This window comes from Puma concolor, chromosome B4, assembly GCF_028749965.1.
Source record: "Puma concolor isolate L17-30 chromosome B4, mPumCon1.1.hap2, whole genome shotgun sequence".
Classification (NCBI taxonomy): domain Eukaryota; kingdom Metazoa; phylum Chordata; class Mammalia; order Carnivora; family Felidae; genus Puma; species Puma concolor.
Genome location: NC_141673.1, coordinates 98,776,729 through 98,789,973, shown reverse-complemented (window position 1 = coordinate 98,789,973; position 13,245 = coordinate 98,776,729). Strand labels below are relative to the sequence as shown.

The 13,245-nt window shown below is 46.4% G+C and overlaps 1 protein-coding gene across 1 annotated transcript; it reads left to right on the top strand.

Moving 5' to 3' along the window:
* The first annotated feature begins 2,593 nt into the window (after window positions 1–2,593).
* On the top strand, window positions 2,594–11,639 carry GABARAPL1 (GABA type A receptor associated protein like 1). The gene is made up of 4 exons (XM_025930230.2): window positions 2,594–2,948; window positions 8,226–8,304; window positions 9,326–9,444; window positions 10,315–11,639. Exons 1-4 carry the CDS (start codon window positions 2,859–2,861, stop codon window positions 10,378–10,380), a joined length of 354 nt encoding a protein of 117 aa, XP_025786015.1. The 5' UTR covers window positions 2,594–2,858; the 3' UTR covers window positions 10,381–11,639.
* Window positions 11,640–13,245: the final 1,606 nt, after the last annotated feature.

The following is a 13,245-nucleotide window of genomic DNA, read 5'->3' as shown; positions in this document are numbered from 1 at the left end:
TCAGGTTTTGGTGTGATACAATTTACTGGTGTGGACAAATGTTTACTGGTATGTATCCATCATTATACTATCATACAGAGAATTTTCACTATCCTCCACCTAGTTATTCCCCCCCACCCCCAAACCCTGGCAACCACCGAATTTTTACTGTCTCCATAGTTTTGCCTTTTTTTTTGTCATATCCTATACAGTTGGGATCATATGGTGTTTAGCCTTTTAGATTGGCTTCTGTCACTTACTAATATGCATTTAAGGTATTTTTATGGCTTGACAGCTCATTTCCTTTTAGCGCTGACCATATTCTATTGTCTGGATGAACCACAGTTTATCCATTGGCCTACCAAAAGACATCTTGATTGCTTCCAAGTTTTGGCAATTACGAATAAAGCTGCTATAAACATCCATGTGCAGGTTTTTATGTGGACAGACTTTCAAAGATTCTTTGGGTAAATACTAAGGAGGATGATTGTTGGATCATATTGTAAGAATATGTTTAGTTTTCTAAGAAACCACCAATCTGTCTTCCAACGTGGCTAGGCCAATTTCCATTCCCCTAAGTAATGCATGAGAATTCCTGAAATGTGAGCTTTTTAATATAGTATTTTGTCTTTGGCAACAAAATGAATTTTGGGGGCACCTGGGTGGCTCAGTTGGTTAAGAGTCCAACTCTTGCTTTCAGCTCAGGTCATGATCTCGTGGTACATGGGTTCCAACCCCATGCTGGGCTCTGTACTGACATTGTGGAGTCTGCTTGGGATTCTCTGTCTCCCTGTCTCTGCCCTTCTCCCACCTGCATTTCCTCTCTCTCTCTCTCTCTCTCTCTCTCTCTCTCGCACACACACACACACACACACACACACACACACAAATAAGCAAACATTGAAAAAAATTTTTTTTGGATATTTTATCTGATTAAATGTATTAATTTACAAAATTACCCTCTGCATAATATTTTAAATGTTATGCTGAGAATAAAGGTAGAGAGCAAATTTTGGAACATGACAGATTGTGGATTTTATAAAAGGCTTGAGGTAGAAATATTAACCTGAGATTTTATCTTCAGATTATTTTTCATATATAAATTGCCACTATGCTTAGGTATTTTTAAAATAAAGGTTAAAATCAGCATTTTAAGTAGCTATGATGTGGTCAGGCAACAACCCTCTTAAAATATTAATCTCTATCATGATCACTTTTCTCAACTGTTGTAAAGTACTTCCTTTCAGAGATCTTAGCGATATTGGGTCAAAGCTAAAATGAGCTAAAAATTTCATTTTCAAAATAAAGACTGAAAATTATAAACATGTAATGTGATAATATAATTCCTGGATCTTTATACAAAGGACTGAAGGATGCCATGGAGAAAAATAATTAATACCAAGAAGTAAGACTATGCTCTTCATTTTCCTTTTTTCAACAATGAAACTTAATTTCTTTTATTTTGTGGGGTTTTTTAAACCAAAGACACTGAGGCCTTAATAAAAGATAGGCGACAGGGACTGCCCTTGTATATTTCAGAGCTCCCTGGGCTTGGTCACAGCAAAGCAGCCCTTCCTGTCTCTTCTGCATCTTTCACCATTTTCGCTGCCCTCCCCATACAGGTCCCTGGAATCATTGCCCTTAGAGATGGTTGGAAAGGCTCCCCCCCCCCCCCCCCCCCCCCCCCCCCCCCCCGTCCTTTGATTCTTAGTGGGGAAAGGGCAGGGGCACAGGGGCGCGACAATGGCACCTGGTCCACCAGTCTTCCACCTGCCTATTCGGGTGGCACTTTCTTTTCACCTTAGGGACGCTTAACAAGCGGCAGTATCCTCTGGTGAATTTTTGCCGAGTAAAAAAAGAAATGTTTGAGAAATACTGAGTTAATCACCTGACTTGCTCCGTATTTTCTTTTCCAGAAGTCAGGCCCAACTTCTGAGTTAATAGGAGAAAGCGAATCATTTCTATATTGGAACATGAGTGAAGCCCCTTAGCAGTCATGACTGACATCACTTCTCTGGACCTTGATTACATCTCATGCCCTTCACCTTATACATCTCCTCAAATTCCTGAGTCATGCTCTGTTTATGCCGCTGCTCTAGGAGCAAATTGCGGCAAGGACCCAAACAAAATGAATGACGCCAGCGTGGTGAAGGAGGGGTCACGGTCGGAGGGAGCCAGCCTAGCCATCGCGGAGCCCGCGGAGCAGCTGAAGGCGCAAAGGGCAACATGCAAGATCGCGCACTTCTGCAGTGGCCAAAGGAACCCAGGAGCCCCGTTCTTCCTTTCCCTAGACTCCAGATCCCCGATCAGGTGGAAAAAGCTGGATTTTTGCCCTCTGTGTTTGTTTTTGGACCAAACCAAGAAACAGCGACAAAGAGGGAAGAACGGGATCTCTAGAACATTTTCTCCCCCTTCAAGCCATTCTTAATGTCACAATCCCAATAAAATTCGAAGTACAGGATTTTCATGGTTGCAAACAACTGCTCAGGAGAGTCTGGCTTGAAAAGAACGCCCGGCAATCTGCCGCGTTTCTCCCTCCACCCCCCCTTCCCCGCGCGGTCCGAACGCCGGGGGGCGGGGCGGGGAGGCGGGACGTCATGACGTCACAATACCAAAGCGCTGCCGAGTTGTTTTTGTGTTCCCAGCTCTCGGGAAAAGCCGCTGGGATTTCTCTACCTGGCCGGCCCCTACCTGCGTCCGAGGGGACCCGACATCCCTTCCGAAAGCTCTGCCAAGCTGCGCAGCGACGGGAGCTGACATTTCTGAGGCAGTTCTGATACCTATCGGAGTTGGGCAGAGGGAAGCGCGACCGGAGGGACGCAGCCATCAGCGACGGCGGCAGGCCCCGTCCGGGGATCTTGGAAACACTGCGGTCCATCATGAAGTTCCAATATAAGGAGGACCATCCCTTTGAGTATCGGAAAAAGGAAGGAGAAAAGATCCGGAAGAAATATCCGGACAGGGTCCCTGTGAGTGTAATGGGAACGGGGAGGGGGAGGGGAAGGCGATTAGCGGGGATCGTGGGGACGAGGGAGTGTGACGGCAGCCCTCAGGCACAGAAGAAGGGTGGCCCCTACGGTTACTGAGCCCTGGACGCCCTTCACTGCAAGGAGGGCCGGTGGAATGGACCTGGTTGCGGAGCTTTTGAAACCCATCTCCCCGGGGCCCGTCATCTTTAGAGCTGACCGCATCTTTAGAGCGGAGCCTACGTTTGAGTGACTCAGCAGGATTCGGAGATGTTCAGATTGGGATGTGTTCAAAATGCGGCCCTTTTGTGAGAGGAGGATCGGGTTGGGACCACACATCTCCCTTTGAGATCGCAGGGAAGTCGTTCTGGAAATCATTTGATGCAGCGAGGTCTGCGCCCCTCGATTTCTGGCCTTAGATGCTTCTCCCTAAATTGGCTTTGGCCCTCATAACATTGGGTTTGGGAGGGAAAGGTTCGGAAGCCAGTGGATTCTTCCTTTTATTCCATAAGAATTAGAAAGCGGCGGGGGGGTGGGGTGCGCACCACAAGACAGGCCTGGCCCAGAAAACAAGGTCACGTTCTCTGCGCCACGGCCCGATTGCCTCATAGTTCTTGGCTCCAGGGGCATGTGTGGGGGCAGCCAGCCTACCCCCCCCCCCCCCCCCCGGGTGCTTATTCGAACAGATTGTACCTGGACACAATGCGGAAGGACTGAGGCTGGTTTTTTTGTTTGTTTGGCTTTTTTTTTTTTCGGTTTTGGAAGCTGATTTATGTGGCTAAAATTAGCGCAGGCAATGAGGAGGAAAAGAAGAAACATTGAGGTAGCTTTCTGCATCCGGGCGTTTTTTCTATCATCCCCTCCCCCGCCACTTGCCTGGTTTTTCTCCAATGTGGGCTGCGCAGCCTGATTGCAAGGCAGAAGACTTTGTAGTGTGATAGAGCAACCCCCGTTGGGTTTGGGAGATGGAGGCGCATTGTACTTTTTAATTTCAGGCAGGGACATCGGGATAAATATTACATGCTATGTACAGGTAAAGTGATTGTGATAATCTGATATGCCTTCTTGACCTGCAGGTGCTCTTTGGGACTCTTCTCCAAACCTTCCCTAACTTTCGTCGCGTTACAGCTTCTGGAAGCAACTTGGGCCTTATGTCAGCAGTAAAAACCCCTTACGGTCCTTTTCTTACGAGGAAGCAAGACATTAGGGCTGTTCCATTCCCCCAGGAATTGCACACAAGAGTTTTTGGCTCAAAGGGGAAGCTAGCCCTATCACCCACCCAGTAAAGGATCCTTCACAAATTATTTGTTATGCTCCCTGGACCTTGGATGACTGCTTTAAAAGTTTCCCCCAATTTTGTGGTCATAGCGATCCTACTCTCTTATAATATTTTCAAATGACAACTGACTCTCATTGACTGGTCATGTACTCTGTACCTGGCAATGTGTTACACGCTCTGACTTTATTCTCTTAATCCTCACACGGTTGCGATCGCATTCTACAGAGGAAAGATCTGAAGCACCCAGAGATTAAGTATTCCCGAAGGTTTCCTGTGGCTGGTGTGTGGCAAAGCTGAGATTCTATCTCTGGTTTCTCAACTTCTCGTACAGTTCTATTCAACAGAATTAAGCAAGCATGCCCTGTGTGCCTCGCACTGTTAGGTGTTGGAAAACAAGAAAAAAAACATTGTGGCCCTCACAGTCAGAGTCCTAGTGATGCCAGAAAGGTAACCCGCAGAGCAAAATGACTACCGTTTTATTCAGAACTCTCTTACGAAGCTCTGTTCCAGTAGCTCTGCCTAAGAGGGACAGGGACAGACTCTGAAATGGCCCTGTTCCTACCGCTAGTTAAAATTCCCATGTATTTCTTCCAAACTGAGCACTTCCCATTTCAATCATTTACGTGCATTCACCCAGAATATTTCGACTAATCCCCCCTGTTCTTCTCCGGCTCATTGTTTGGTGTGAAATGTTTCACCTCTGTGATAATTTGTAAGCTCTTAGAACCATTACTCAGATCTCATGGCTCCTGCAGTTGGGTTTTCACCAGTTTATAGGCCTCCCGGCTGCTCCTTAGGTGCCCAGGCTGTGACTGTCTTTGCGGTTGTGATGCAGGAAGACAAGCTCTGCTTTCTGAGTTGTGAGATTCGATTCTGGTTCTGGGCAGAAGCCTTAATCTTGCTGTTTACAGAAAAGAGGGTTAGGGTAAGTGATTTCTAAAGCCCCTTCTTGCGGAACCGTTGGTGTTACCAAAGCAATCATGTACCCTGACTGCTCACATAACTCAAATAAGGCCCGGCCTGATTTCTTAGCTACCATCCAAAAGAATAGATGTGCTCATGCCTTGAGAGGGCAGGGTTTCTGGAGATCTTAAATTATCTTCATAGCTACAGTGTATCGAAAACCTGCAACATTGTAGGAAATCTTGGGGAACAGATGGTCTGGTTTTTAAAAATTTGTGAAGGGCCCTGTGGAATATCAGGCAGGTTGCACAGAAGAAGAAAAAAAGAAACTGACAACCAAGAGAGGAAAAGCATCTAGCCCAGGGCCCATGAGTAGGGTTGAGATTCTTGGAAACCTAGAATCTTTTCTGGTAAGCCCTGGCCTTAGCGATTACCCCTCTTTTTCCTCTCCAGATCCCAGCCTCCTGTCCCGATGTCTTATTTGCAGTCTATTTTATTGTCCTCTTTTTCTGCTCTGGTGCTTTCCATCACTTCTTACTGATGGGAGCTGACAGGTCTCAGGGTTCCATGGAGAGACAGTGCTAGGCTCCCTCTCTTTCCCTTTGATTTCCTTAGCCTTGTCTTGCCTCCTGTCTGTCCTCATTGTTGGGCCTTCACCGGTCTCTCCCTGAACCTCTTGCTACTTTTTCTTTAAAATTTCTGATTCATGGGGCGCCTGGGTGGCGCAGTCGGTTAAGCGTCCGACTTCAGCCAGGTCACGATCTCGCGGTCTGTGAGTTCGAGCCCCGCGTCAGGCTCTGGGCTGATGGCTCGGAGCCTGGAGCCTGTTTCCAATTCTGTGTCTCCCTCTCTCTCTGCCCCTCCCCCGTTCATGCTCTGTCTCTCTCTGTCCCAAAAATAAATAAAAACGTTGAAAAAAAAATTTTTTTTTAAATTTCTGATTCATGTATTTTTCTTTCCTCTGGTTTTTATTTTTAAATTTTTTAGTGGAACTGTATCCTTCTGGTCTTCCTGGTACTACCAGATTCTTTTTCTCCAGAAACACAGAATGATGTTTTTCACTATTTTTTTTTTTAACGTTTATTCAGTTTTTGAGAGACAGAAAGCATGAGCAGGGGAGGGGCAGAGAGAGAGAGGGAGTCACAGAATCCAAAGCAGGCTCCAAGCTCTAAGCTGTCAGCACAGAACCGGACACAGGGCTTGAACTCACGAGCAGTGAGATCATGACCCGAGCGGAAGTTGGAAGCTTAACCGACCGAGCCACCCAGATGCCCGTTTTTCACTATTTTTTTAAAAGTTTATTTATTAATTTTGAGAGAGTACCAGCAGTGGAAGGACAGACAGAGAGAGAGAGAGAGAGAGAGAGAGAGAGAGAGAGAGAGAAAATCCCAAGTAGGCTCCTCCCCATCAGTGCAGAGGCCCATGTGGGGCTCGAACCCATGAGCCTTGAGATCATGACCCAAGCCAAAACCAAGAGTCAGAGACTCAACTGACTGAGCCACCCAGGTGTTTTTCACTACTTTAATGTGTTCCTTTTCATTTAATAGCTTCAGGCACCAAGTCCCTCCCTTTAAGTCAGTCCTTGTATTTAGAAACAAATCTTCACATATTTGATGGATTACTCATTTATTGTATCAGTACCACGACTGTAAAAGGGGTGTTGGAAAGTTCTCTTCCTTTAAAAGTCACTGGAATACTGTGGCTGAGAGGAGTGACCTTTGATCACACAGCTCCTAGGGATTCTGTTACTTCTACTTCTAGAACTTTTCTGTACTTGCCATATCATTAGTCAGGAATGATTGTATTTTTTAAAGTAAAAATCTAAAGCGACGGCTCTACAATAGATTTTAAATATTTGTAATTTCAATTAAATCATACAACAGATGTAAATACTAAATAGGGGCGCCTGGGTGGCTTAGTCGGTTAGGTGTCCAACTCTTGATAGCGGCTCAGGTCGTGATCTTGAGGTCGTGGAGATTGGGCCGTGTTGGGTTCTGCCGTGGGATTCTCTCCCTCTCTCTCTGCCCCTCACCTGCTCATGAGCCTGCGTGTGTGTGCTCTCTCTCTCTCTCTCTCTCTCTCAAAATAAATAAATAAGCATTAAAAAATTGTAAATATATTCTTGTAATTACATAAACTTAAATATATTATTTAAATTGCTATTTAAAATTTTATGCATAGAGTCTTTAATTTTTATATATCTTCATTTTTTTTCTCTTCATTACAGGACCATGTGATCTTTATAAAATTTGAAGTACTCTAGAAATATTTGATGTGGACGTTGAAAAATCCCGTAAAATACTAACAATCAACATTGATAAATGGGTTATTGTAGTGACTTCCTATTACAGGATATCTTACTATAAGAACTATTTAGTACTTCTTTGGTAGAATAAAACCATGCCTCGAACGTGTTTTTTGGCAGTCCTTCTTGAAAATTTTGACAGAGTATAACACTTAAAGCACATTACCTATACCTTGAATAAATGGCATTCATAGGAAAGAATAAAACTAATAGTTACTCAGGGCCATCTGAAGAATGAGCAGTCCTCTCACTGCTCTTATTAAATACCAGGAAGTAGGGGCGCCTGGGTGGCGCAGTCGGTTAAGCGTCCGACTTCAGCCAGGTCACGATCTCGCGGTCCGTGAGTTCGAGCCCCGCGTCGGGCTCTGGGCTGATGGCTCGGAGCCTGGAGCCTGTTTCCGATTCTGTGTCTCCCTCTCTCTCTGCCCCTCCCCCATTCATGCTCTGTCTCTCTCTGTCCCAAAAATAAGTAAATGTTGAAAAAAAAATAAATAAATAAGTAAATAAATACCAGGAAGTATAGATCCTGTGCCTGACAGGTAACGTGTAATCACTTCAAATCAAGGTCCTCTTTACTTTCCATCACGTGCCTCTGTTCTCTTCTTACTGTAGTAAAATGAACTATAACCTCACTGAGGAAGCCCACGCCCCCATAGGTTTTTGTAAGAGGTAAGGGGGAATAAGAAATGGGAACGTTTTAATGGGTCTAGACAAACTCACTTCAAATAGGAGAACTGTAGGATGTGGAAGAAAAAAGACTAGATTCTGTTCTTTATTCTCTCCTCCCCACCAGGTGATTGTGGAGAAGGCTCCTAAGGCCAGGGTGCCCGATCTGGACAAGAGGAAGTACCTAGTGCCCTCTGACCTCACCGGTAATGCCTTTTCCCTCTCCACATGCTCCTTTCCTATGGCCTTTTTGGTCCCGCCTGCATGCCTGAGATTGTGGGGTTGAGAGAGGGTAGAGTTGAAGAAGGCGGGTGGGATTCTCCAGATAGTTGGGGAACTCAAACAGGAGTCGTTGCTGGTTCCCTTACACATGTCCCGTCACGTGTCTTGTGTGATTTAGACACAGCAGAAGGCATGACATTGAAAGCAAAGACCAGATGCCTCTCACTTAAACCACTTATAGTCAGCTTTGTTCTTGTGCTATTCCATTTATTCCAAAAGGAAAATCAGAGGGAAGATCACATTTTAGAGAGTCTCAGCTGAAGACTTGGTCTCTTCCAGCTACGGTTTTTGGTAATACGTTTTGTAGACCCTGGGATTACAAAGAATGTATTAATTCTTCACCCTAATGATCCTTAATGGAAGAACCAGTGAATCCAGGAAACACTGGGAACATTTTGTAGGTGCGTTTGCCAGCCTTCTAGAACTTTTTCGGTATGTTTAATAGAAGGTACAGCATTGAACCCCACTTGTTACCCCAACTTTGGGCTGAGTGATCATACTGAGATTACTGGAGTCCAGTAGACCTCTCCCCCAGCACTGGTTTGTCACAGGGTGCAACTGGGATGGAAGTGTGTTCCAGATTCCGTTTAGACAATGATAGACTATTTCAGTCTAGATGTACATAGCATTCCCTGAAAGTCGTCCTCCGGCTTTGAAGGAAGATGCTGACATTACGTCTGAAATCAAGTAAAGCATCTGGAATTGAGTAAAGAGGGGAAGGGTTGAATAAGCTTCTCTGTGACCTGTCGGGGAATATGGAGGCTCCTTCGAGTTGCATTTTCTATTTCTAAAACTGTAGGACAGTATTTGGTTCTGCTGAGATTTGATCTAAAGCTGGTACTTAAAGGGAACCGATGCAGAATTTTTTTTTTTTTTCCTGGGAATTACCCTTCTCGTAATCCCTTATTTCCCCTAATTGCCTTCTTTCCTTCTTCCTTTATCTAGTTGGCCAGTTCTACTTCTTAATCCGGAAGAGGATCCACCTGAGGCCTGAGGACGCCTTATTCTTCTTTGTCAACAACACTATCCCTCCCACCAGCGCCACCATGGGCCAGCTGTATGAGGTAAGCGTCCCGGTCACAACAATACTGTGCAGTCTGCTGCTTTCTAGCCTTTGTTCCAGTGTCCGCTGATAACACACCCGGGAAGTGGGGCAAGAGGTGTTACTTACCTGTATCGCCTTACACACAGCGGTGTAAGGCACTGGGAGATTCGATGTCCCTTGTCCTTTAGGGATTGAGCAGCCTACTAGATTCATTGTCGTTGAATTCTCAGTTTTGCCTGATTCTGGTGTGGTCGTCTTGGATCGTCTCTATTGAAACCGCAAGCAGTGGCTTCTGATTGCAAATTCCAAGTGAAATTCAAAATTCTAAGGCAAAGCCTTTAAATCATTCATTCGTCTTAACAGATAAACTCGGTTGGAGGGAACAATTTACGTGATTCCGTTTGCTTGAATTGGTAAAGTGTCAGAATCTAATGAGAAACCTGTAGAAAAACACTTTGTCCTGCTGTATCACCCAGTTATGTACCTGTATTCCCTAAATGATTTCATATGGTACTGCCTCCTTTCTGTGCTCGGTTAGCGAGTTGTGTAAACTCCAACAATCTCTTAATCTCATTTTTATCCCGGAGCATATATTCCCTGTTAGCGTATATTCTGGTGTATGTATATTTTTGTATCTGTGTTTCCCTGGCTAGAGTAAGCTCTCTTAAGGGTCGTGTTCTTATCCCGATACTTCTACGTGTCGATGCTCTCCCTGAAGGCTTTTTGTGAACTCAGACGCCGAATTCCAGTCACTTTTGTTTGTTCTTTATTCTTCTTTTCGTGGAGTCTGACGACGCCTCCCGTACCTCCCTTACCAGGGTATGTGAGGCTCAGAATCCTAAGTAACGAATGTGATGTTTTCCAACAGTCCTCTTGTCTCTTCCCTCAGGACAACCACGAGGAAGACTATTTTCTGTACGTGGCCTACAGTGACGAGAGTGTCTATGGGAAGTGAGTGGCGGAAGCCGGCAGATGGGAGCACGCGGACTCGGGGGTAGGGGGAGGGGCGTGTGTGGGACTTGGGGCAGGAGAGGGAGGGCTCCCACGGTGGAGGAGACAGAAGGGGAAGACCTCTGGAAACACTACACCACGCACACCGTCATCGTATTTTCACATGCCCAATTGATATTTTTTCGCTGCTTCCTCGGCCCAGGGGGAAAGCATGTCAGGACAGAGCTGTTGGCTTGGCTTGGATAGAAGAACGGAGATGATTTAATTTTCACATTTCGGAATAAGCTTTCGTGTCACCTCGCAGAAGAGGCAGGAGGCGGGCAAGTTGGGGCCAGAGATGATTGGGGACCACCAGTGACTTCCTGCTCTCCCTCCTCTTTGGGCAGAGGTTCTATTTTTGACACTTGCACAAGATAGGTAGAGAAAGGGGCTGCGGATGTTTTAGGACTTCTGGTAGTAGGTCATTCCTAGGGACCAAAAGAGACCCATTGTAGTTAAAACATTGTGACCCTGATCTCCCGTCTCCACACCTCCCCCATCCCAGTCGTTATCCCACAGGGTGCTGATAGACATGGGGCAGACATTTAGATGGCACGTTCTCACCACTGGAAAACGGGGGCCAGCCATGAGGGACGTTATGGTTATGAATATGGTTTCGATAGCATTAAACTGGAATTGACGAAGTTGGGCATCTCTGTCTAACCTGCTCTCTCTCTGGTGCCCCTTATCCCATACCTACCTTGGACATTAATGAGCCACAACCATTTCCAGTTACGGGCTAGAACCACTCCTTCAGCGTCTCCCAAACTTGGCTCCACGTTTAGGGGACAGAGTTGTCTTTAGGATAGAAGGGGCAGGTATGAGGTGAGACCGATGGGCCACACCTCCCACTCAGCCAGGATTCTTGCTCCCTTGTTGCTGTCCCTTTAGTCCCATGCACACCGAAACGCTAAGTGATGGCCAGCTGCTTCCTTACTTTGGTTTTCGTTGACTGCAGCTGCTAGTTAGGAAAGTTTGAGGGGATGATTTAGTAATTCATGGGGATTCTATTGATTCTGAGTATTTTCACTTCGGGGATTATATGGGTGGGGGTGGGGAGCAGGAGTGGCACCCAGTCATGACATTTCAGTTCATCTCTGCTAATGCAAAGGGTCCTTCCTGTGGGTGAAATCTGTATCAGTTCTGTCAGCTGCAGATTCTTGTGTAATGAAGTTTATGCTGTCAGGCCAAGGAAATAAAATAACTGCATACCTTGAAAACCAACCACGAGTTCAGAAGTGTTGCTTTTATTAGACAAGTGTGTATTAGAATAGATGGCGTGTGGTCTGTGAGCAGGAAAGTCTGAGTGAGGGCGGCTGCTGGAAATGAATGCTCCCAGGGGCGCCTGCGTGGGTCCGTCGGTTGAGCTTCTGACTTCCGCTCAGCTCATGATCACCCGGTTCGTGGGTTCGAGCCCCACATCACGCTCTGCGCTGACAGCTCAGAGCCTGGAGCCTGCTGCAGATTCTGGGTTTCGCTCTCTCTCTGCCCCTCCTCCACTCGCTTTCTCTCTTTCTGTCTCTCTCAAAATGAATAAACGTTAAAAACATAAAAAAAAAAAAAAAATGAGTGCTCACACAGGGCCACGCATAGACAGGTTTGCTCAGCTTTCCAGGGACCGTGAGTTACTGTTCCACGGCAGTTGTGGTGGGGCAGCGATGCGGGCTGCATCGGTGACCGTGTGCATGATTTTCTCCCCTGCAGATCACTGCGGTGTTAGTGCTTTACGTGTCTCCCAAAGCTGATGCCGGCACGCCGCCTGCGTGAGAAGAGAGGCGGTCGGGGTGTGCTTATTAAAAATGCAGATGTCTAGGCCTTGTCCCAGATTTCGCTGACTCAGAAGCTCCGCGTAGGCGTCTGTGTTGTTAATCAGCCCCTCGTGATTCTGCGGCACACCGATGGAGAGGCTTGCTCTCTGTACCTCGTTTTGTTCTGAGCCCCAACCAAACCCATTCTCTCTCTGTCTCCAAGTCGTGTCTACCTCTGTTGACTTTAAAAAAAAAATTTTTTTTAATGTTTATTTATTTTTCAGACAGCGACCGAGTGGGAGAGGGGCAGAGAGAGAGAGAGGGGGAAACCCAGAATCAAGCAGGCTCTAGGCTCTGAGCTGTCAGCACACAGCCCGACGCGGGGCTTGAACTCACAAACCGTGAGATCGTGACCTGAGCCGAAGTCGGATGCATAACCGACTGAGCCACCCAGGCGCCCCTATGGTGAATGCTTAAAAGCAAGGAAATACGTGTCAGACCCCAGTTCCCCATACGCATTGGGAATAGTCCATTGGGAATAGTTCCTGTACTGCAGGAGACTCGGCCATTGCTAAACTAAAGTAGTAGTTAAGTTTGGAGGTTCTTCCGGAGGTGGCCTTTTAGTTCAGTCTGTTTACCTGGATATGCCTGGTGGAAGAAATTTGGGACATTACATACCATTAAAAAAACATTTTTTTTTTTTTTATTTTTGAGAGACACAGAGTGCAAGCAGGCGAGGGTCAGAGAGAGAGGGAGACACAAAATCCGAAACAGGCTCCAGGCTCCGAGCTGTCAGCACAGAGACCGACGCGGGGCTCGAACTCCTGAACCGCGAGATCGTGACCTGAGCTGAAATCAGACGCTTAACTGACTGAGCCACCCAGGCGCCCCCGTTACATACCATTTTAGACCAACCCTCTGATTTTATAGTTCCGTAAAGTTGAATCGTAGCTAGGTTCAGAGGCGTTGCAGTGCCGTGATTGGGTGTGATGCTGTTTCCCGAAGAGTATCTCTCAAGCGTGCCTCCAGTGTTTCCCTGCCAGCAAAGCTTTAAAGCTGCTCTGGGCCCTCAGGCTGTCCTG

Coding starts and splice junctions, on each gene's coding strand:
- GABARAPL1 (XM_025930230.2), top strand. CDS start 2,859: ATGAAGTTCCAATATAAGGAGGACCATCCCTTTGAGTATCGGAAAAAG. Junction 2,949..8,225: donor AATATCCGGACAGGGTCCCT/GTGAGTGTAATG, acceptor CCTCCCCACCAG/GTGATTGTGGAGAAGGCTCC. Junction 8,305..9,325: donor AGTGCCCTCTGACCTCACCG/GTAATGCCTTTT, acceptor TCCTTTATCTAG/TTGGCCAGTTCTACTTCTTA.